Genomic DNA, 26,194 nt, shown 5'->3' with positions numbered 1-26,194 from the left:
CTGTAGATGTGTGGTATTATTTCTGAGGACTCTGTTCTGTTCCATTGGTCTATATCTCTGTGTTGGTACCAGTACCATGCTGTTTTGGTTACTGTAGCCTTGTAGTATAGTTTGAAGTCAGGTAGCATGCTGCCTCCAGCTTTGTTCTTTTGACTTAGGATTGTCTTGGCAATGTGGGCTCTTTTTTGGTTCCATGCAACCACTTTTCTTAAGGAGACATTCTGTTTGTTTGTTTGTTTGTTTTCCAACTGTAAAAACTGGGAAGTGTCCTTAAATACCATTCTTAAAAGCTGTGTTTTTTCATTTAACAGTCTCCATAATTTGAAGTGAAATGTCATTCATTTGGATGTCAAATGGCAAAACTATATCTTTTTTATGATTTTAGGGTATATTATATAAAGTAATAACTTTTTGAAAGGTAATTTTACAGAGTTAAAACCCTGAGTACTCATCAAAACCATATCAGTCATTTTATGGATAAGCAAGCTTGATCTGGAAGGGAGGTGACATTAGTTTCCTCAGGCCCGCAGAGCTTGTTAATAGTAGAATTAGAACCAGAACACAATATTACCAGGCTTATTACCAAGGAAACTTGAATAATTAACAACGCATTTTTTAACACTAGGTGTTTGGGTGCTGTCTTCAGCATTGAGGTATAATGATAATCAAATTGGGAAGGCACCCAGCCCTGTGGAAGTTCGTGCAGTGGAGAAGAGGAGATAATGGCATAGCACTGGGGACACCCGAAGTCATCTACAGTTTGTTTTTAAATAGCATTTCTAATACCATTTTCTCCCTCCCTCCATGATGAGGTCTAAATTTCAACCATTTGAACTCCTTGCCATTCCTGGTTCATTTTCATGCTTCTTGTCTCTGAGCCTTTGCTCCTGCTTGCCCTGCTGGTTCATGTGTCCTTCCCTTTGGAAGCACATCCAAATCCCACCTGATGTCTAAGACCCATCTGAAAGGGCAACTCCTCTACAGAGACTTTCCTAGTTCTCTCTGTCAGTAGTAACTTCTTCCTCCCTCGAGTCCCATGCGACTTTTCTTTCCTTTGTTTGTAGCACTTCTCCAGTTAAGCTTTGTGTTACAGTTATTTTCTACCTATCCAGATTTGCTTCATGATTTTTAGTAAATCCTGCCATGAGTTATTTGCTGCATAATTTAATGAAATTTACTGTAGAGTCAGCAAAGAAGTAGACAAGAAGAAAGCACCAAGAATGAGGAGAACCTAGCAAGGGCAGGCGTTTGGAAGCAAGAGGTAGATAATTTAAGAAAAGGATAATTAATAGTTTCAAATGCTTTATTACTTTTTGCACTGAGTCTCTACTTTTTGTAGTTTGTGTTATTCTGATGTATTATTTAACCTTTGTTCCTTATCACTTTTATTTAAATATAACTTTCAATTAGTTTATCAGCCTTGCATAAAACTGCTCTTTTAAGAAGAGTGATGAAAACTTACTGATTTAAATTATTCTTGACTAGACTGTTTTCCCATAACATGCTATAAATAGCCACTAATTATTAATGTCAGGCATAGTTCTATGCAATCATATGCATTATTTTATTTACAGCTCATAATGAGCTTATCTGATGGACACTGTTGTTAACCCTACTATAGAGATGATAGAACTATAAACAGGCCAGAAAACAGATAAACAAGCTAACAAGCACAAAAAACTTTTCAGAAGTCTTACCAATAGTAAGAGGTCATGCTGGGATATGCACCAAGATTTCATCTAACTACAAATCCTATTTTCTAGCCACGCTATTCTGCTGTTTCCTAATGCCTGATAAATAGCATAGTAGTTTTCACATCTCATGGTTTGTTATACATTGCATTTAGAAGGTGCTCATTATAGATTTTAATTTTATATATATAATTTATTAATTATATATATAATTTATTATATATAAAATATATTATATTTATTATATATAAAATATATTATATATTATATATTGTATAAATTATATAATTTATATATAATTATATATATAAATTATATATAATAAATATATTATATATAAATTATTTAAATATATACTATATATATATAATTTATTAATTTTAAGCTGTATACTTTTGGATAAGTCTAATAATTGAATTGAATTTTTTGCATGCATTATTGCTGACACCATATGGTTGGTTTGACTTATTAACAGTCATCTTCATATACTACTTTTAGGCAGGAAAACCACTTTGCCTGAGGGACGCAAGTCTCTAGTTTAAAAATTAAAGCTAAGAATAGCTGTGGTGCTTGTTGGCATCAGAATACAAAGATTTATAGGGTGGTAGAAGGACCTATATGCATGTATTGTGTGGTATGTGTGTCTTAAATTTAAAAAAAATACACTAGACTCTAGAGGCTACAGCACAAGTTCTCAAACTTTCTCAGTTAACCGCATCCAAATCCTTAGTGTTAATTTTTTCATTGTGCCTCTAGGCCAAAAGCACTACCTAACAATCCTGTTCATTAAATAGCACCAAACAACTTAATAAGTGTTATGGTCTAACAACTTAATAGTCATAAGAAAAAAAAGAGAACATATAATTTAAAAGAAAATTATTTTTGTTTCATTTTTAATCACTGCAGTTTACTATAGGCAAGTGTATGACTTTGGCCATGAAACACCCTCTCAAACCTTTGAGCCGGAGTGGATGCCACTACCATACCACCCTAATTTCCTGTTTCACATTGATTTTCACATGATTTTTGCTTTTCATCACAGAAACTTCCAAACCCCAGTTTCAAACAGATATAATGACATCAAAAGGAATGTATGTAATGTTAACACTGTGAACTACCTCAAGCTAGTAGTTCCTGGGGTGTCTAATGAATCTTGAGTACTACTGTATTTGCATTGAAATTTTAAAATATCCTCTTTCACCCATATGAGTTCACCATGGCATCCCCTAGAGCACCTCGGCATATATTTTGGGAGTTATAACTCTAAAGGAATCTGGAAATTCCTTAAGAATGAAACCTTTAGAGTTCAGGATCTCTTGGAGGTTATTTATAAAAATGTATTTAATGGCTACTGACTGGTATTGTCTCAAATGCCAAGTAATTCGAAAGTAGGTTTTTAGTGTAATACATTTGAGCTTACAGTTCAGAGGTATTTTAGGTTGTTTATTTATTTAATTATAAACATGAGATGCCGGTCCTTCTGTCTTGATTCATCCATGACTTGGTGTCATTCCTTCCCCTCTTTATCCACTGTTGGACCTTACATTGCTAAATTATCTTTTTATCTCCATCCACATGAGTTATTTGCTTAAGCTGGTAGCAATGGACTCCAGTCTAAAATTATTCTGAGAAAAAATCTGTTGAGCTACTGTATTAGTACTCATTTTCACATACACACATATATATCACATGTACTGCCTTAAATTTAAATATACATTCAGAATTTAATGAGAATAGTTTTGAAAATGTATTTTAAAAGTAGATCACTATAATCCATCCACCTTTTGTTCTATAAGGTAATTATGAACAACAATAAAGCCAACATTTACTTCTTCTGCCATCTTATTCTCTTGTTAACTTTAGCTTACTTAATTCAATATCCTTCATCTAGCTTTATCTTCTTGTTGAATAGAGACAAATTTTGCCTGTAAGAGATAGTAACTGATAGTAGGGTGAAATGAGAGTCATTGATTATGGGGGAACTAAGGAAATTGCTAAAAGAGTTTGGGTGGTTCTGAATTGTGAACAGATATTTTTCAGATGGGATCTTAATAATGACAGAAGTTCAATAGGCATAAAAGAAATGAGTTAGATCAAAGATCTTTTATTCAGCCTACTCCTTTTCCTTCTGGGGTTCCCTCTTGCAAATAAGAAATAAATATTAATTGTTATTTCATTATGTAAAGAGTACTAGTTCTATTCTATTCTGGAAATGCATTGTGAGCATAAACTAAGAGCCTCTCAGGGTACCTGTGTTATGGAGACACAGAGTATAGTAATTGAGTAATTCTACAGTGGACTCAAGGAGTCTACAGTGTAACTGGGGACAGAGGCTGCACAGGTTTGCAGCACATAAAAAGAAGTACAAGGCAGGGCCTGATGAAGTGGTTGAGCGAGTGAGCCAGTTAGTCAGTGCTGTGGGAATATGGAAGAGTTAAGAGATGAGTGTGAGTCCAGGCAGTCATGAAAGTCTCCAAGAAGGTGGGGCTTGGGTACAACCTTAAAGAATGGGTAGAATCTGGTTAGGTGAAGGATGAGGGAGAGGGTACCTTTCAGTGGTAGTAGATTTGCCATGGTATGGGAGTAAGTGGAAGCAAGAAGCAGGACTTAGCAGAGCCTAGCAAGGCATAAGTTGAGACAAAACCTTGACCTCAGTCTGAAAATTAGCCTTTAACTTGTAGATCTAAGAGGGCAACCTCAAAAATGCAACAGGAGGTCAGAGGGTAGAATGGAATCATCATGAAGGCAAGGATTTTTTTCTAGTTATTAGAACATAACTAGCTAACCAGCTGTATGTTCTAGTTATATGTTCCTAGTTATAATTCTGGAAAATTATAGGGATTAAATTTTTTTTGTTAAATGAATGAATGAGATTAGATGAGATGAAATTAGACAATCCTAACTAAAGTGATTTCAGTGGTAGTGGAAAGAAAGTGATGAATGCAACAGACCAGACATGACAGAAAACTCTTAAATACCTAATAAACCTGCAAGTATCCACTGGGAGAGGAGTAAGGAATTAAGAATTATTCCTTCACTCAGCATGGGGACCATATTGAATGCTTACTATATAGAGTGCTGTGCTTGTCACAGGGGCTGCAGAAATTTGGTTCTGGCTATGGGGTGGCTTGTTATTTTGTAGGAGAAGATTGTACCAGGTGAGTTCTAGGATATACACCTAGGTGACTTGGAAAAATGGTGATTAATTTATATGTTTCTGTCATTGGTTTGATGGGGGCAAAGTCACAAAAACAGATGAAAGAGTTTCTGAACCACCACCAGACTGTCAAATAGGCTTTTATCAAAAACTGGAAATAACCACCATCACTAGGATGTCAGCCTGACTCTAATTTCAGTATGTGGGTTTCCCCTGAGCTTTCAAAACCAGCATAAGCCATTATGATGTCAGTGTCCTTTAGACCATCGCAGCAATTATAGTTTATTTTTCTTCTAGATTATTGTGCAAGGTCCATATTTCCTGTTGATTATATATTTATTTTATGTTTTCCATACTGTTACTCCCTAGAAATATAGAGAACATCTTGGTGTCACTCTTAGGTCTACTGATTGTTCTATGACCTCAACACATGTATCATTTGTAATAGAGTAAATTGATTCCAAGGTAGTATTTCTTAAGAAAATGAGAATGATTATGAAAGCATAATAATCCAGGCTGAAACTTGTTACAACAGATATGCACATAACTCTGTTGGAATAATGTTAATTTTCTCCTCCAATAACCATCTATTGATTATTTAGTGGAATTTGGAGTTGAGTATAGAGTAAGTTCATCAGTATGCAGCACTAATTCACAAATACACGATAAGGCATTTTAGAGGAAGGAGGAACCTTAACTGAATTTATTTCCACCATACAATCTTGAGCTCTTGTTGTATCCTAAAGGTGGAGAAATAAGCCTTGGGTTTTGCAATATCAAAACATGGTCAATCTGCTCTCCAAGATTTTCAGTGCCTTGGTTAGAGATCCAAGCATGAATGCACAGCATAATAAGTGTCAGTGGTGTAGAATTTTTAAAATTCTGTGGGTTCATAAAGAAGAGATTCAGTGATTCCAGCTGTCAGGACAGGGAAGTATGCACAAATGTGGTGAGATTTAAGGGCACATTTGAAGTATGCATAGGATTTTATTGAACAGAGTGGGAGTAGAGATGAGGAGGGAATTCAGGCTTTGGGCACAAAGATGTAAAAAGACAAGAGAATCTGGAAAGTAATTTAGGATGTGTTTTAAAAATAACAAGTAGTCCAATGGGACTTGACCATGGATCACTTTGAAGGAAATGACAAGAGTTTGAAAAAGTGGTCGGAACCAAAAATGTACTACATTAAATCACATATCAATGAAGGTGTATTTTTCTTAGGCATATAAGAGTCAATGAATAGCTAAACCAGCAGAGAGTAATGGTAAGACTTACCTTTTGATAGTGGATTCTAATGGAGACAGAGGTTTTCTTGTCTTTTTTCTAAACTTTTATTATAGATTCAGGGGGATACATATGCAGGTTTGTAACATGGACATGGGTATATTGCATGATGTTGAGCTTTGGAGTACAAATGACCCCCTTACTTAGGTAGTGAGCATAGTATCCAATAGTTTTTCAACCCTTGTCCCTTCTTCTCTTCTCACTCTAGTAGTGCCTGGTTTCTGTTGTCATTATCTTCGTGTCTATGATTACCTGATGTATAGCTCCCACTGATAAGTGAGGACATGCAGTATTTAGTTTTCTGTTCCTGCATTAATTCACTTAGGATAATGGCCTCCAGCTACATCTATGTTGCTGCAAAGGATATGATTTTACTCTTTTTCTTGGCTGCATTATATTCCATGATGAACATGTACCACATTGTCTTTAACAAGTCCACCACTGATGGGCACTTAGGTTGATTCCATGTCTTTGCTATGTCAGTAGTACTGCAATGAACATGTGAGTGCACTTGTCTTTGTGGTAGAATGATTTGCTTTCTTTTGGATATATAGAAAAGAATGGGATTGCTGGGTTGACTAGTAAGTAATTCCGTTTTAAGTTCTTTGAGAAATCTCCAAACTGCTTTCCATGATGGCTGAACTAATTTTCCTTCCCACCAAAAGTGTATAATGCATTCCCTTTTCTCTGCAGCCTTGCCAATATTTGTTGTTTTTTGACTATTTAGTCAATGGTAAACCATTCTGACTGGTGTGAGATGGTATCTCATAGTAGTTTTGATTTGCATTTCTCTGGTGTTTAGTGATGTGGGATATTTTTTCACATTTATTGGCTGCTCATATATCTTCTTTTGAGAACTGTCTGTTCATGTTTTTGCCCATTTTTTAATGGGATTGTTTTCTGCTTGTTCAGTTATTTAAATTCCTTATACAGTCTGGAAAATAGACACTTGTTGGATGTGTATTTGGTGAATATTTTCTCCCATTCTGTAGATTGTCTGTTTACTCTGTTGATAGTTCCTTTTGCTGTGCAGAAGCTGTCTAGTTTAATTGGTTCCACTTGTCAATTTTTGTTTTTGTTGCAATTGCTTTTGAGGAATTAGTCATAAATTATTCCCAAGGCTGATATCCAGAATGGTGTTTCCTAGGTTTTCTTCTAGGTTTCTTCTAGCTTCAGATCTCACATTTAAATCTTTATTCCATCTTAATGTTTCTATATGGTGTTAATGTTTCTATATGGAGTTAATGTTTCTATATGGTGAAAGGTAGGAGTCCAGTATCATTCTTCTGCATATGGCTAGACAGCTATCCTGGCACCATTTATTGAATAGGGTGTCCTTTCCCTACTGTTCAGTTTTGTCATCTTTGTTAAAGATGAGATGGCTGTACTTGTGAAGCTTTATTTCTGGTTTCTCTATTCTGTTTCATTGGTCTATGTGTCTGTTTTTGTAGTAGTACCATGCTGTTTTGGTTATGGTAGCCTTATAGTTTGAAGTTGAGTAATGTGATGCCTCTGGTTTTCTTCTTTTTGCTTAGTATTACTTTGGTTATTGGGCTTTTTCTGATTCCATATAAATTTTAGGATAGTTTTTTCTAGTTCTGTGAAAAATGATGTTGGTAGATTGACAGGAATGGCATTGAATATGTAGATTTTTGGGGGGCACTGTGGCCATTTTAACGATATTGACTCTTCCAACCTATGAGCTTGGAATGATTTTTTCTTTGTTTGTATCACCTATGGTTGTTTTTAGTAGTGTTTCATAGTTCCCTTGTAGAGATCTTTTTCCTTCTTCCTTGGTTAGATGTATTCCTAGGTATTTTATTTTATTTTTATTTCTTTTTTTTTTTTTTGCTGCTATTGTAAATGGGATTGTTCTCTTGATTTGGCTCTTAACTTTAACATTATTGGTGGATAGAAATGCTATTGATTTTTATACATTGATTTTTGTATCCTGAAATTTTACTGAAGTCATTTATCCGTTCTAGAAGCCTGAAATTTTACCGAAGTCATTTATAGTTCTCGGAGTCATTAGGGCTTTCTAGGTATAGAGTCATATTGGCCATAAAGAGAGATAGGTTGACTTTTTGTTTTCCTATTTGGATTTTTTTGTTTCTTTCTCTTTCCTGATTGCTCTGGCTAGCACTTCCAGTATTATGTCGAGTAGGCACAATGAGAATGGGCATCCTTGTCTTGTTCCAGTTCTCAAGGAGATTGCTTCTACTTTTTGCCTGTTCGGTATCATGTTGACTGTGGGTTTGTCATAGATCACTCTTACTATGTTGCGGCATGTTCCTTTGATACCTATTTTCTTGAGGGTTTTTATTATGAAGGGATGTTGGATTTTATCAAAAGCTTTTTCAGAGTCTGTTGAGGAGATCATATGGCTTTTGTTTTTAATTCTATTTATGTAGTAAATCACATTTATTGATTTATATATGTTGAACCAACCTTGCATCCAGGAATGAAGCCTATTTGATCATAGTGAATTGACTTTCTCATGTGCTGTTGGATTTGGTTTGCTAGTGTTTTGGTGAGGAATTTTGTGTCTATGTTCATCACGGATATTGGCCTGTAGTTTTCTTTTTTCATTGTGTCATTGTCAGATTTTGGTATCAGGGTGATACTGGCTTTCTAGAATGAGTTAGGGAGGAGACACTTCTTCATTTTTTGAAAATAGTTTTAGTAGGATTGATACCAAGTCTTTTTTATATGTCTGGTAGAATTTAGCTGCGAATCACTCTGGCCTGAGACATTTTTTGGTTGGTAGGCTTTTTATTACTCATTCAATTTTGGAAGTCATTATTGGTCTATTCAGTGTTTTAATTCCTTCCTGATTCAATGTTGGCAGATTGTGTGTTTCCAGGAATTTATTCATTTCCTCTAAATTCTCTAGTTTGTTTGCAAAGAAGAGTTAATAATAGTCTCTGATAATCTTTTGTATTTCTTTCTGTGGGATCAGTTGTAATGTCACCTTTGTCATTTCTGATTGGGCTTATTTGGATCTTCTCCCTTTTTTTCTTTGTTAATTTGGCTTGTTGTCTATTGATATTGTTCATCCTTTCAAATAACCAACATTTGCTTTCATTGATACTTTGTATGTATTTTTGGGTCTCAATTTCATTCTGTTACGCTCTGATTTTAGTGTTTCTTTTTTTTTTTCTGATGTTACATTGTCAATTTAAGATCTTTCTAATTTTTTTAAATTAGCCATTTAACACCATAAACTTTCCTGTTTTTACTACCTTTGCTGCATCCCAGAGATTTTAGTATGCTGTGTCCCATTTTTTTTATTTATTTAAAATATTTTTTAAAAATTCTCCTTTATTTTATTGTTTATCCAAAAGTCATTCAAGAGGAAGTTGTTTTCATTTCCATGTAATTGTGTGGTTTTGAGAGATTTTGATATTGATTTCTATTTTTATTCCACTGTGGTTCAAGAGTATGATTGTATGTTTTCAATTTTTTCAAATGTACTGAGACTTGCTTCATGTCTGGGCATGTGTTCAATCTTGATATGTTCTGTGCAAATGAGAAGAATGTTTATTCTGTGGTTGGCAGGTAGAGTGTTCCATAGATGTCTGTTACGTCCAATTGGTAAGTGTCAAATTCAAGTTCAGAATTTCTTTGTTAGTTTTCTGCCTTGATCATTTGTCTGATACTGACAGTGGGATGTCAGAGCCCCCCATTATTATTATGTGGTTGTCTCTGTCTTTTCAGAGGTCTGGAAGTATTTGTTTTATGAATCTGACTACTCCAATGTTGTATGCATAATATATTTAGGATGTTAAGTCTTATTGTCGAATTGAGCCCTTTATTATTATGTAATGCCCTTTTTGGTCCTATTTGGCTGTTGCCAGTTTAAAGTGTGATTTATCTGACATAAGAATGACAACCTGGGCTCTTTTCTGTTTTCTGTTTATGTGCTGGATCTTTCTCTAATCCTTTACTTTGAGTCTATGGGTGTCATTACATGTGAGATGGATCTCTTGAAGATAGCATATGAATGGGTTTCCTTTGTTTCCGACTTGCCATTCTATGTCTTTTAAGTGGGGAGCTTAGACCATTTACATTCAAGGTTAATATTTATGTGTGAGGTCTTGAGCTTATCACGAAGTTATTAGCTGGTTTGCTTTGAAATATAAGTTTCTGTTGCGTGGTTGCTTTATAGGGACTGTGGGCTATGTACTTAAGTGTATTTTTGTGGTAGCCAGTATAGTTTTTTCATTCCCATATTTAGAACTCCCATAAGGATTTCTTGTAAGGCCGGTCTAGTGATAACAGATGCCTTTAGCACTTACTTGTTTTGAAATGTTTTTAAAATCTCCTTCACTTACGAGCTTAGTTTGGTGGGATATAATTTTTTTTTTTTTTTTTTTCTTGAGACAAAGTCTTGCTCTGTCTCCCAGGCTGGAGTGCACTAGCATGATCTCGGCTTACTGCAACCTCCGCCTCCCAGGTTCAAGTGTTTCTCCTGCCTCAACCTCCCAAGTAGCTGGGACTACAGGTGTGTGTCACCACACTCAGCTAATTTTTGTATTTTTATTAGAGACGGGATTTCATTATGTTGGCCAGACTAGTCTCGAACTCCTGACCTCATGATCTGCCTGCCTCAGCCTCCCAAAGTGCTGGGGTTACAGGCATGAGCCACTGTGCCCAGCTGGGATATGACATTTTTGATTGGATTTTCTTTCCTTTGAGAATGCTGAAAATAGTCCCTCAATCTCTCTGGCTTGTAAGGTTTCTGCTGAGATGTCCACTCTTAGCCAAATGGGGTTCCCTTTTTATGCAATTTGACATTTTTGTTTAGCTGGCTTTAAGATTTTTTTCTTTAGCATTGATCTTGGACAATGTGGTGACTATATGCCTTGGTGATGTTCATTTTGTATAGTATCTGGCAGGTGTTTTCTGGATTTTTTGTATCTAAATGTCTTCCTCTCTAGCAAAGTTAGGGAAATTTTCTTGAATTATCCCCCCAAATACGTATTCCAGGTTTTTTAATTTTTCTTCTCTCTCAGGAGTAATTTGTAGGTTTGATCTTTTTACATAATTGCACATTTCTCAAAGACTGTCTTCGTTTAAAAAATATTCTCTTTTTTTAATATATGTGTGTCTGGGTTAGTTCAAAAGACCAGTTCTTAAGCTCTGAAATGGTTTCTTCTGCTTGGTTTAGTCTAGTGATAATGCTTTCACTTGTATTTTGTAGTTCCTTAAGTGAGTTGTCCAATTCTAGAAGCTGTGATTAATGATGTTTTAAGATTTATCTCCTCTTTCATTTTCTGGACTGCTTTAGAAGTTTCTTTTCAATCTTGTGTTGGATCTCATTGAGCTTCCTTGCAATCCATGATTTGAATTCTTTATCTGTCACTTCTGAATTTCTATTTTCATTAGGGACCTTTGCTGGAAAGCTAGTGCAATCCTTTGATGGTGTCACTGCATTCATATTTTTCATAGTGTCAGGATTTTTGTGCTTGTTCCTTTTCATTTGGAAATTTTGGCACTTCTAATTTTTATAATTATTTTCATGTTTGTAGGATTTTTTTTCTTTTTCTTTATCTCCCTATCATACTTTTGCTATTTTTTTCTTTCCCTTTTCCTTTTCCTTTCCCCGACTCCATTGGGTCTTTTGGTTTTGCTTCTGTAGCCTTATGTACTTCTTTCTGTAGGTTTTATATTGGGCTGTGCGGTTTGACCTATATGCCAGTAGACAGTGCTTATGCATGATAGCAGGCTGTGGCGAATGTGACTACGTATATACTTGATCCTTGTTTACTGGTGGAAGCTCTCTGTTGCCTCAGGCAATGGGCTGATTCTTGGAACGCACAGTTGTCTGAGCTCCCTGCTCAGCCCAGGGGATTGGGGGCCGCAATGGGTGGGGCCAGACCAGGTAGGTTCATCTACAGGTCTCCTAATGACAGGGGCAAGCAACTGTGCTGCGGGAGAATCTGGGGAGCAGCCACCAAGCGCCCAGTTGTGTACCTCAGCATCAGGCTGGGAAATCTCCTTAGCCCCAAGTGCACTGCATGGGAAGGGTAGCAGCCTATAAACCCCTAATCCAAGAGAGTAAGTGCTTCAGATGCCTAAAGATCTGCCTGGATATAGAGCAGAGAGGCTATCCTTGCACCACAATCTCTGCACATGTGGGGTGGGATGGCTCAGGCTGCCAATTCCAGTGAGCTGGTGCTCCTAATGGCTGGAGATTTGCCTGGGCATGGAGCAGAGAGTGCCTCATTGCCTCATGGTCTATGTTCAGAATAGGTGTGGTGGCTCAGGCTGCTGAGCCAGATGAGCAGGTGCTTTGAATGCCCAGAGATCTGCCCTGATGTGAAACAGAGTTTGCCTCCCTGCACCAGGATCACTGCACAGGATGAGTGGTGCAGGTCAGACTATTGCTCCATGTGAACAGGTCGTCCGAATGCCTGGAGATCTGCCTAGCCATGGAGTGGAGAGGGGCTTGCTGTACCATGATCTATGTCTGTCATGGATGGGGCAACTCAGGCTACTGGTCTGGTCAAGTGGGTGCTCCAAATGCCTGGATTTCTGCCTGAGAGTAGAGCAAAGAGGGCCCTGCTGCACCACAATCTCAGGCGAGCAGGCTGGACACCTGCAGATTGGTTCCAGATTGCCAAGCTGGCCCTAGATACAAGTATTACTGCCCAGTAGAAACTGCAGCTTTATCAGCTCTCCTCCTGTCCCAGTGTTGTGACAGAGGAGAACACAATTCCAGCACCTACTGCTGAGGGGCTTTCCACAGTTCTGGCTGTGGAGACTCCTACACTTCTCTAGAGTGAGTGCCCTGGTCTCTGGCTAGAGATTAAAATGAATGGCTGCCTTGCTACGCACTCGGATTAAAAATGGCATCCTGATCTTGGTCCTGGGTATGGGAAAATGTCTGCAGCTTTTCCTCACGTCTTTCCCTCACAATGTCTCCAAGAAACTCTGCAAGTTAGCTCTAGGGCTTGGGAGATACAAAGTGCTTTCCCTTGGCATGCTTTGCTGGGATCCCCAGTGGAAAGGCAGGTCACAGAAGGAGGCTCTCTGCCTCTCTCATGTACCTGAGTTTCTCTCACTTTTATTAGCTGGATGCCATCAAAGGGGCTGTTTGCCCATGTTCCCCTCCCTGGGATTTGGGGTGTCCTTCAATTTAGGTTGTCCTGGTGGATTCCCATTTTCCTTCTTGAAATAAAGCCCACACAGTTGGCCTTTATGCACTATCTTGCTATTTCCACATGGCTGAGGCATGCTACAAGGCTCTAATCTACTATCTTGGGGGAAAAAAAAGAAACAGCAGTTTTAAGACTAGGTCATACACTAACATCATGTAGAGATAGCTTAAAAATACAGATTTCTGATCTCTTCACAAAAACAACACAATAAAGAATCTCTGAAAAGTGCAACTCAACTAGGGATGGGTATTTCTTAGGCGCCAGAGTGATTTCTTATGCTGCCAGAATGGCAACTGCCTGAAGACTTATGCTTACATTTATGTTTATATTTGGGGAGAGAGACATTGATGAGAGCCTAGATACTGAGATCCCCATTTAGGGAGCTGCCAGGGGTCCAGGTGAGGAGCAATGAGGGGCTGAGCTGGAGCAGGAGCAGTGCTGAGGGAGAGGACGGGCAGAGCCAAGGGCTACCTCTGAAGTAGAAATGTTAGGTGGATACTGGAGTCTCTTTGGTTAAAGGAGTGAGGAGGGAGTTAGAAGATGACTTGAAGTAAAAATATTGCTAGATACACATTATAGCTGTGATGCTTGTGTGTATTTTTAGCTGAGTCTGTGGCACCAAATGGACCATTTCAGGCTGCTGGTACAGGGGGCCAAAGTTTGATTTAATCTAAGGCATGAGGAATGGGCGTTTGAGATCAGCCACACCAAGTTCATTTTATAGATAAGAAAACTGAGTCTCAGGGAGAGAAATACATGTGTCTGAGCCTGTTCTGGTAACCAGTGAGTAAAATTAAGACCACGTCTTTTGACTTTTCAAGTTGGTATCTTCTGCTGTGAGATTATGTAAATAGTTCCTGCAGCAATTATATTAACTTTTGTGATTTGGTTGATTGCTTTCTCATTTAACACCCCTCATAGCTGAAAGCTGAATCATGAGCCACATCTACACTGCTATGAAGTGTGTATTTAAGAGCATTGGGGACTTACGTGGTAAAGTGGATTATTTTCAGTGCAGTAATCTAGTGTGACAACAGTTTAGAAATTTCTCCTGGGTAAAAACTGTATATTTCCAGCACAAAGTATAGAGCTTTAGCCACATTAGCTATTCCGTAAGTATGTGTTGAATAAGTGATCTAAAACCAAGGGAAGTTTTTGAATTATAGTCATTTTTTAAACAGGAAATTTAACTACGGTGAATTCATCAGGTCTCTACTTTGCCCAAAAGTAGGCACTCACTCTGAGTCACATGGTTCTCATTTTTTGAATAAGAAACAGCAAAGAGGACTATCAGTTGAAAAAGGAAGGAAACAGTGTGAGTGCTAGGAATGCTCTGATCTAAATGTGACTTCTTACTGGAATGCCAAAAATATAAACTCTCCAAGTGGGCTGGCTCAGTGACCTCAACATATAAACATCTTTTCTTTCTAGAAACAAGCTGTCTTCTTCTTATTTCTGATCTAACATACATACATTCACAAACTCAAACACACATGCACATGCACACACACACACACATTTTCCTTTTTGATTCTCTATGAAGGTATAGCCTATGTATTGCTTTTTGTATGGTCTTAAAATAACTCTATCATATATTTAAAATGCAAAATCTTTATTCTTGAGGACTGCCTTATTCTACTATGAAAACTTCTGGACAAGCAGATTATTGACTAACCCCTGACTTTGCTCTTCATCTGATTAGATCCTTGAAAGAGATCATAAGACATCCTTTAAAAGCCTAAAGGCCTTGGAAGTTCTGAGTAATCATAGAAGGCTTTTTTACCCTATTTTTCTGAAATGTCATGGCCACCCTGGGCAGTATCAAAGGAGATCACTGTTTGCACCAGGAATTTAAAAAGAAAAAAAGAAGTTTAAAACTTATTTGGGAAAACTAAAAGTTCATTTCTGAGTTATGTGTCATGTGGAGAATATTTTGCCCCTTTCTTTCACTGACTAGACAACTATGGGATAAAAAACGCATCTCTGGTATAACCCATGTAAGAAATACTGTAAGATTGTCATGTGCTGGCTATGACAAAATACTCTTTTTTCCAGCGATACTTGCTTGTGCACACAGGTTCACACACTGGGACCAGAGCCCTCAACCTTCATTCATTTTCACTAAGTGCTTAGGGAGCCTTCTCTTACAACTTCAGTGCTACTACCAATGTAAATATAACCATCTGCAAAACAGCTTGCTAACTTGAATTAAAACTTACCATCATAAAGTTTTGAGCTCAAAATTAAGGATAAAGTATTCTTCTTAGAGATATGTTAACCTGTATTTTCTTAGATACATCCCAGTTTTAGCATTTTACTCTTTCCAATAAAAGTTGACTTGTTAAATACATGCTAACTTTGTTTTAATTTATATGACTTTATAAGACTGTTAACATTAATAAATTCCCAAATCAGAATAAAAAGGCTTCGTCTGGTCACATACTTCTAGGGTTTTGAGTTCAGAAAATACAAGTCTTCATTAGCTCCTGTCTTCAGTAACCATTAGTAGACAGAGGTAGAAGTAATAGAATTTTGTTCATTTTTGTTATTCAGCTGAAATACTTACAATTATTTTTTGTCATAAACCCTGATCTGAAACTCTGATTTCAGAACTTGTGCCATATTGTCTTTCACATTTTTTAACATGCTGCCAAAAGAGAAGGAAAACTCCAGTATTGACTAGTTCTAAGGTACTATGCTGGGTGCTTTGCATATATTAATTCACTTCATCCACCTGGCAACACTGTGCAGTACATATTATTATTGCCAATTTGCAGATAAGGAAAAATAAACTTAGAGTGCTTAAGAAACTTGACAATATTCAATTAGAAAATTAAGCATCAGAGCAAAATTGATTCCAACTGATTCTAATTCTAAAACCAATCCTTATCCTAAAAAACAAAACAAAACAAAAACAAAACTTATTTAGTGTTTTGCTATAGGAGGGCTTTTCTTACCCAATAGGTTGTAGAGCATTTAAGGGTAGAGACCATCTAGTTCACTGCTGAATTCTGAGTGAGTAGTCCAGAAACTGGCATCAATACAATAGATGTCCAATAAATATCTGTTCGGTCAAATTCAGTGGGATGGTCCTGTGTGTGGTCCTGGTATATAAGCCTGCAGAAGAGAGAGTACAAGCCTATACTTTAGTAGTTGAGAGTATTTAATGTTGGTAAAAGACTGTGAGCTCTAGATTCAAACAGCTCAGGTTTGAATTATGATTTCTTAAGCTTCCTATCTATATGATTTGAGAATGTTACTTAGACTAAGTCTCAATTTTCTCACTTTAAAATGGGGGTAATAATTGCACCTTTATAATCACTTATGTAAATCACATTTCTCATGGTTAGTAAACATGAATGAATTTTAGCTAATATACAACCTTTAATTGGACTAGATTGTGGAGTCCTTTTAAGCATACTCCATAATTTTGTTATTTATTATGTTTATTGTTTAGAATCTGTCTTCCCATTAAAATGTAATCTCCATGGTGGCAGGAATTTTTATGTTTTAATCAGAGTATCCCAAATATTTCGAATAGTGTTGCCCAATCAAATGTTCTATACTTATGGAAATGTTTTATTATTGGCATAGTCAGTAGGCACTAGCGACATACAGTTACTGATCATCTGAAATGTAGCTAGCTAGGGTGACAGAGTACTTGAATTAAAAATTTTGTTTTGTTTTTGTTCATTTAATTTAAATCGCCACATGTGGCTACTGGAATACTATATTTGCATAGGTCTAGAATATTACATGGTACACAGAAATTTCTCAGTACGTATTTGTTAAATGAATGAATTCCCTTCTGAAATCAAAAATCAAGAATAAAGCTGCATGATTGTATATATAGTTCACTCTTTAAAGATAATCAATAAAGATGAAGCATTTTACTGATTGACTTGCTCATCTTGGAGGCTTCATGAAGTTCTAATATGATTCAGTTTGCAATTGTAATACATTTTTACTTTTATTTCTTTTTGGTGTCAGGTCAAGAAAGATTTGGAAACATGACGAGGGTCTATTACCGAGAAGCTATGGGTGCATTTATTGTCTTCGATGTCACCAGGCCAGCCACATTCGAAGCAGTGGCAAAGTGGAAAAATGATTTGGACTCCAAGTTAACTCTCCCTAATGGCAAACCGGTTTCAGTGGTTTTGTTGGCCAACAAATGTGACCAGGGGAAGGATGTGCTCATGAACAATGGCCTCAAGATGGACCAGTTCTGCAAGGAGCATGGTTTCGTAGGATGGTTTGAAACATCAGCAAAGGTAATGTGACTTTAAATAATAAGCTTAACATAAGCAAGGTTCACAAAGAAAAATGGCATATAATCATCATTATCTCATAATGATAATAATATGTTTGTTTAGTGATTTGTGGTTTCCAGATTGCTCTAAGCTCTTTCTCATGTCAATGCAATGAGCAGGCAAAGCAGGAATTATTGTCTACAATTTATTATTGTGGCAAGAGGAGCAAAGCAACTTGTAGAAGGTTACAATAGTAATAGTGGATAACTGTGTTTGCTTTTTGAGGTCTTACTATGAGCCAGTCATATTTTGCATGCATTTTCCTATTTAGTCCTCACAACAACTTTATTACGTGAGTATGGTTTTATAGTAAAGGCCTTATTCATGTGTTAGTTAATTTACACAATCGATATTTAATATATTCACCTGTACGTCAGGAAATGTGCTTGCTCCTAGGAAAGAAAAGATGGAAAACACTACATTGGGAATACCGGAATGGTGGGGTAACAGAGAATAGACAGCAAGCACAAATGTGAAGAACACAGCATAGCTTGGCCATGCTGATTCCCCTGGGTAGCAGAAAAGTGGCAGGAGGTGAAGCTGAGGCAGGGCTGGAAGATGAAGGATCCTGTATGATGTGATGAGGATAATATACTTCCCATTGTTCCCTAATGTTGCCATCTGATATGTCAGGTGTCTGGCTTTTGTTCTACTCTCTTTTTGTTTGTGCCTGTATTTTTAAAATCTCAGTATCACAGGAGGAAAAAAAAAAAACTTTCATGGCAAAATTTGAAAATCCATAAAAAACCATAACTAAAATTTAAAAAGAATAACTATTTTTTGCTGTATTTTCTGACTTTTGTGTGTCTGCATATAATTACATTATTAGGATTGCATTTTACATGGTTTTAGATCATGATTTTTCCACTTTTATTCAAATATTAAATGTTTGTGGAGCACAGGCATTGCGCTAGTTTTTGGGATTCAGCTATGAATAAGATAGCCATGGGCTCTGTACTTATGGAGTTCACACTTGGGCCTTATAGTGAACATTTGTGCCCCTCATTAGCAAATGGTTTGAAAATATTACTGGAATGGTCATCATTCCAAAAGGCTGAGGAGGAATCTCTAATGGGTTTCCTACTGGAAAGTAGAATGGTCCAATTTGCCTTGGAGAAACTATTGGAAGACAGATTGGAGGGCAGTAAACCAGGAGAGAGAGTGGCATGGTAGTTACCATGTTCTGTGAGAACGTAATGAGAGCTTAAACTGGAATAGTGGCTATAGATAGGAAAGAAAACCTGGATTTGAGAACACCACCACATTACAAAGACCAGCACAATTAAGCAAGCACTTGGATTGGAGATGATGCAGAGGAAGAAAAGGGCAGTGGTGCCACTTTTTCTGTCACAGTGGGATGTTCTTTTGTTTGAACCATTCCTGGAGAGCCTTGAAGCCTGTCTCCTTGCTCTTCTGTCACTAGCTTTTATGTTTGGAAAGTTGTTATTGCTCAGTTGCAAGAGTTGTTGTCTGTCTTTTGAGGCCTGAGTGTGCCAGTGTGCTTTTCCCTTTCATTCTATTTAAAATTTTGATTTCCCCTGTTTCTTGGGATTCTTCCTTTGGTTCAGGATACATTCCCCATCATTTTATATTTCTTGACTCTCATAAACCTTTTTAGTTTATGTGGTTGAAGGATTTCTTGCTGTAAGGGGAGACAGAGCACAACTGAAAGGTATGATTAGGTTACAGAAATTTAACAAGCATGGTTTCTTTTTGTAGTCTATTTTCTTTTTTGAATGTTAGCCTGTTTTTTGTTTTTTTTTCTTTTAATTCCAAAATGTGGGTGAATTCACTTATTTTCATTTCCTTTTAGCACCACACTCAATTTCACTCCAAAGTTCCTGCATATTCCTTCAAATTGCTTTCTTTCAAAAAATGTCACTCTCAGCTCAGAAGTCTCCAGGCACAGGGGAGAAAGAGTAGGACTTTGGAGAACTCCTTTTAAGTGCTAACTAGATTGAATGACCCACACTTACATGGGGAGAGGAGTCTTCTGTTATTTATTCATTCATTCGTTCGACCAATAAATATTATCAAATACCTGCTATATGCCAGACAAATGTTCTGGGCACTGAGAATGTAGAAACTTATGAAACAGATAAAACCTTGTCTTCATGGATAACAACAACAACAAAACATAAATAAAATATACAGTGTGTGATAGTTATTAAGTGCTAATAAGAAAAAAGGGAAAAAAGAAAGGAAGAGGCCTATGAATCTGTAGGGAGGCTTGAAATTACGTGTGGGTCAAAAGACCTTCCGAAGACATTTTTCACCTCACTCTGACATTCCTTGCTCAACCACTATAGTGTTAAACTGCCTGCTTAAGGACACAATGTTTAGTACCTCTAGAACTGGCTGACCCACCTTACTTAGGTACTGGATTTCTAATCCTCCAAATCCCTGTAAGTGTGAACTTTGAAGAGAAACTTTGTACAGTGTTGGGGAGGGGGGACATGAGATTTCACAAGCATTATAATCAAGAGAGTACAAGGCTTTATTGTAAAATATAGAAGGCATGTTCAACGTCTCTTTTCCTTCCATACGTAATGCTGTTGAGGTTGTCCTTCTGAATGTCTTAACGAGAATGTCTTGCCTGTGCCAGATTAGTATTCAAAGTCAACACTTAGAAGCTCAGGAACAATCCTGCAGCATTGACAAACTGGAGTGTCAAACTTTTTTAAAATTCTTTTTAAAGATCTCTGATAAAGCTCTGCTAACTTTCTGACTATAGTATTACAACATTTACAAAACTGAGGCCTAGATTTAACTGTCTGCCTGAAGCAGAGATGGTAGATTATGGGGATAGCTATGAATTCCTTCATTTTGAGATCAGAGAACATTTCCCATAGGTATCCTTCTCTTAGACAGTCAATCTACTAAAAATTAGAGTCCTTTTGAGTGATGACATAATGTCTGGTGATAAATACCTGATTTCCTTTCTTCGCATCGCTGAAACTTCTGAGTCAAACTTCTGGCTTTGTCCCCATGGGCACATGCAGCAGAAATCCTTCAGGTATCATCATCAACTTGGACATCTCTGCAGTTGAAACTTTCAGGGTTTTAGATGAGTTAGTCATTGAAACCAGCCTCCATCTTACCATGGACCCCACTACTGAGGGAAATTTACCCTCTTGCTCTTCAGTCCTATGGAGTAACTTTCCATGAGAGTTTTCATGACTAATGCTGTTGCTGGAGCAATCATGGTAGCCCCTGGCTGGCAAGTGAATTAAGAGAGAAAAAATAAAAATTAAATACATGTTGGTGTCTCTGGTTTTTCACATTCTCTCTCCCAATATTAAAACCAAAGGAAAGAAAATAGTCTTTTCTGAGTCATATTCTTTGATTTTTAACATTTGCATTCTTTTGCTTTCTTGGCTGTATTTCATTGAATTCCCCCTGTAGATTCTCTAGGTGATGTGTAATTGGGGTACTTGTGTGTCCCATTTTGTCCCCCAAATTCCTGGTTTATACCTGCTGTTCCAGCATAATTATTAATAATACCTTCATTTTTAATTTGTAATTTAAATTTACATGGTCACCCTGTAGATCATGAGCTCAACTTATTTTACTCTCTACATCATACTTTAGCTCTAATAATGGATATTTTAACATTCCTGTGCCCATATCCCATTTTTATAATCTGCTTTGGCAGATCTGTTTCTTTAGGATAAGGACCCTGCCCTTCTCTTGTTAGTATATTTTCAGGGCCTATTTCAAAGGCTGACTTGGTTTTGCTGCCTGCTGAACAAATTACCTGGTACATTCTTGGTGCCCATTGCCTGAACCTCCATCAGTTGCTGTTTTTGAATTCACTCTCTAATCACACCCACTCACCTAGAGCTACTGTGAGCATTAAGAGATAATAGCATAAGAGATAATGTGGCTGGGTGTGGTGGCTCACACCTGTAATCCCAGCACTTTGGGAGGCCGAGGCAAGCGGATCACGAAGTCAGGAGTTCAAGACCAGCCTGGCCAACATGGTGAAACCCCGTCTCTACTAAAAATACAAAAATTAGCCAGGCGTGGCGGTGAGCACCTGTTAATCCTAGCTACTCAGGAGGCTGAGGCAGGAGAATCGCTTGAACCTGGGAGGCAGAGGTTGCAGTGACCCGATATCGCACCATTGCTCTCCAGCCTGGGTGACAAGAGCAAAACTCCATTCCCCCCCTCCCCCCAAAAAAGAGAGAGAAATAATGTATGTGGGGCCCAGATGCATAATATCTGATCCCACCACACATAGACACACACTTTACATACTCTACACTATTCCTACTGTCTCTACCTACAGCCCATACGCCGATTTACCTGTGATGCACACAACAGCCACACTCCAGTGGAAAAGTCTGTTTCTGTATCTTAGCCCTTTCCAGCCTGCTCCATTCTGCTCACATAACAGAGTGGATCAGGTGTGGCTATGCTCACAAATACACCACCACGAACACTAGTGTAGATGGGAAAGAATGGAGCAAGTTGTACCTATGCAATAGTGGGGACAAAAGTCAAATTCATAGAAAGAACCTCCAGTGCCTCCAGTTCTTGCTCCCACTATACCAGTCCTACTCCTAACAGATATCTTTGGTTCTTTCTATGCTATTTATAGTGACTTTTTGGACCCACCCTCTCTCCCAAAATGTTCTAAGAGCAACAGGTGCACTTGGAAGAAGCTTATGTTAAATTATACTCAATTTTTGCCTTTTATTTGAAGCTAAAAATAAAAATGTTAACATGTATTCTGCTGAGAAAAATAATATATCTAATACTGTTCTCTATAAGATTGTATTAGTTTCTCTTAGGGAGAGGAATGGATGTTTCACGGTGTAGTGGATATTTCTCATGTTGTTTGGCTTTCTAACAACTGTTAAATATATTTGCTATCTTTGGGGAATTTCCAGCTGTAGGAAGCTCACCTCGCCAAGAAGAACTCATAAAACTTTCTTCTTTTGCTTCCTGTGCAGCTAGGCACAGGCAGATGACCTAGATTCCACCAGTTGTAGGTTGTAGGCATCCATCTCCAAATAATGTAGATGCAGTTATAAGATATACCTCCACTGACTTAATTTGTCACAGCACATTTAACCCTGTATTTGTAGCTGAACTGATTTGAGCTGGTTATACTTAGGGACATAAAAGGAAGGGCCTGATTTGAAATCTAAAACCGGACAAAACTTAGAATCACTTAGAATCATAATATACAGGAAATGATGGCTGTGTTTAATAGTGATTTCACATAATGTCCACCAGTCTGTAGTACAACTATTTGAGTCATCACTTCTAACAGATTATTAACGCCCTACATGAAGAATTAAAATTGTTTTCTGAAGTTGGGAATAGTTGAAGTGTATATGAGTCTCAAATTCAAGCTAGTTATCTATTTAAGGATCAATATAAATTAATAATAATATTTTATCTTTAGCTAATCAATTCTCTAGAGGTTCCCTACATCAATGCTTGTAATTTACTAGACAGTCTGAGGTCTAACTGTGACTAAGATACTGTATAATAGGAGAATAGAAATGAACGATCAGAGACTATAACCATCGTTTGGTTTGTATAAGGCAAGGTGTTGCATATGTCATTCTATCCTACATGGTTCATATTTTCATTACTTAGAGCTCAGATCTTTCATGTTTCATGTTTGGACAGTCATAATAACCTGACTCCAGACTTTGCTCACTGTAGTGTTTTGCATGCTATTAAAAACTTAACCTGCTCAACGGATGACTTTGATTTTGTCACTGCCTAGTTCAAGAATCTTCTGTAGGTTCTACTTCTTAATGATTTAAATTTAGACACCTTAGAACATGCATTAGCAAACTATGGCCTGTGGGCCAAATATGGCCTGCCCTGTAAATAAAGTTTTGTTGGAACTCAGCTGTGCTCATTGGTTTACATGTTATCAATGGCTGCATTTATGTTACAACTACAAAGTTAAACAGTTGTAACAGAGACCTTATAGCCTGCAAAGCTTCAATTATTTACCATCTGACCTTTTATGCTTCAAAGTTTACCACCGATGCCTCAAAATGAGAATAGCTTCTCTGTAGTCAAGCACTGTGCTAGTGGCTTACATGCATTTTAGCTTATCCTTGAAATAATCTTGTATGGTAAGTACTGTTACTTTTTCTGTTCACAGAGGAAGCAATTAAAGTTTAAATTAGAGAGTGACTAGCGAAAGATCTCATAGTGGTGTATGGAAGAGTCAGGATTTTCAAGCTAGATATGCTGACAGAACAGCTTAACCACCCATCCTCCACATTGTACTACCTTACAACTTTTTCTAGTCTGATCTTATATAATAACTATTTATTAAGCAATTGATACATGGTAGACCAGGGACTGGGATAGATAAATGAGTAAAATGTGGTCCTAATCTCTAGGAGTTTAAAGTCTAATGACAGATATACAGATGTGTAAGTACATCTTCCAAGAAATATGACACAATGGAGCAATTCACATGGAATTGTTGGGTGAGTTGGATAAGGAAGGGTCTTTTCTCACATGTACTTTTATTCTAGTCATTGTCAGAAACCTATCTTTTTCTCATTTTTCTGCTTTTGTTCATGATGGCCACACTGTATGGGATTATAATGCAGTGGACATTCTTTTTCTGTATTTCATTTTGCCCAACGAAGTCCAGCTCTGGATGTGAGAGAAGAAACATAGAAAAATACCCTGGCTTTAGTAGTAAGGAGTCTTCAGAACTCAAATTAGAATCCCTGATTCTGATACCCTGCCCCAACAAATAATTCTTGCTCTGGCTAACTATTAACTCTTTCTTCAGGAATTGCCTGACTCCAACACATTTTTTTTACAGATACCTATGGAAAGGGACTTAAGCAATTCATGACACCATGGGCTGACTGTAAAAGAGGATCCATGCTTCAGTGCACAGGATGCTCCAAGAATCTCTTGAAATTATATATGCAACTTTTTCGTGCCCATGTATTATTTGTAGAGAGGGCAATCATTTATTGCATACTAAGAACCTTCCAGGCATTTCACAGCTATTATCACTAATTCTTACAATAATGAGGCATTATCCCTATTTTCTATGGAGAGAAGGAGTCGTGGCATGATTAAGGGACTTGCTCAAAGCCATGCAGCCTTGTGTCATGATTCTGACCCCTAGTTATCTGGTCGAAGCCCACATTTTCCATGATCTGCGAAAGTGCTTCAATGCTTCTCAGCAGTCTTTCTCAGATTCAGAATTCCTTGTGATCCTAGAGCTGAGTCTAGTTGAGGAAAGGCCTGTTTTTCTGAGGTCAGAAGGATGTAGCCACTCCGAGAGCTATCGCTACTGTGGTCTCATCTCTCTAGGCAAGGACCATCCATCAGAAGAGAGGGCTGAACTGCACTATATGAGCTGGCCTAGCATATATCTATCTCCTAGGTAGTACCAGCCATATTGGTTGGAGAGAGGACACCTCTTGAGGAAACCTGTAGAGGCCATATGATGTATGAGGGTAGGAAGGTAGGAGGGGAACACAGACTTGGAAAATCTTCAGAATTTCCAAAGGCAGAGATGGAAGGAGAAAGGTATTCTAGGAAGAGGAAACAGCATGTGAAAGGCATGGAGTTGAGAAATAACAGAAAGTGCTGACAATGCTGCAGTTCAATGAGGCTGAAGTATAAGGTGGAGGGGAAAGAGAGGGCAAAGCTTCGCAGTATGTCAGACCATGTCCATTAACATAAACACTTCTGGCTGAGAATTCTCATGGACTGTAGAAGTCTGAACTCAAAGATTCAACAGTTTCTTAGTAATGTCCAAAAGTCAAAAGACAAATGCCAATTAAATAACACCTCTTATTCAATTAGTGCCTTTTCTGTAGAAAATTTGGCAAATCCTAATATAAGGCGTAGTGCTTTTCAGCCTCAGCACTATTGCATTTTGGGCCAAATAATTCATAGCTGGGACTGGGAGGGAAGTATGTGTGTGCTGTGCAAGGTAGAATATTTAGAAACATTCCTTGTCTCTAACCACTTAACATCAGTAGTACCCAACACCCCAATCAGTTGTGATCATCAAACATATCTCCAGACATTGCCAAATGTCCTCTGGTGGGAGGAGCAAAATCACTCCCCACTGAAACCACAATTAAACAGTCATCAAAAAATATGTCTTGTGCCCAGTTGGTTCTGCGGTTTTTTAGAGGGTGGGGACAGAGTCAGGTCCACCTTGATTCTGTCTGAAAAAAAAGAATCCTTGTAGGCCTGCTCCCATGAGTCTCTGGGAGGAAGAAAACATCTAGAAAGTAAGGTGTGTTATCTTTGAGCCTGGATCTTTCCTCCTGGATCTCTACCTCTAGCCATGGACTTGTTTCTAAAACCTCAGACTTCCAGATTCTTCTGGATCTCTACTTGGATATCTTTCAGAGAACTCCTCAAACCCAACATATCTGAAACGACATTCATCAGCTTTTCTGCAAACATAATTATCCAGTTTGGAGACCCCACATCCACACAGGCACTCAAGCTGGACACGATATAACCAGGTCCCACATTCTTTAGAAACCCCTCATTCTTGAGCATAGAAGACCCCAATAGTGAGATTTTGTTTTCTGCTTCTCCAAGCCTATCTCTACTCTT

General features: G+C 37.6%; 1 protein-coding gene across 1 annotated transcript in view; it reads left to right on the top strand.

Annotated features, from left to right (window-relative positions):
• Positions 1-26,194, top strand: part of RAB38 (RAB38, member RAS oncogene family) — a 59,738-nt gene that overhangs the window by 9,771 nt on the left and 23,773 nt on the right. Inside the window, exon 2 of the mRNA XM_008020455.3 lies at positions 17,286-17,566. Coding sequence (XP_008018646.1) covers positions 17,286-17,566 — 281 coding nt within the window. The remainder of the gene's footprint in view (positions 1-17,285; positions 17,567-26,194) is intronic.

Source organism: Chlorocebus sabaeus, chromosome 1 (genome assembly GCF_047675955.1).
Source record: "Chlorocebus sabaeus isolate Y175 chromosome 1, mChlSab1.0.hap1, whole genome shotgun sequence".
Taxonomy (NCBI): Eukaryota; Metazoa; Chordata; class Mammalia; order Primates; family Cercopithecidae; genus Chlorocebus; species Chlorocebus sabaeus.
The sequence above is the reverse complement of the archived record's forward strand: the minus strand, read 5'-3'. Positions and strand labels throughout refer to the sequence as shown.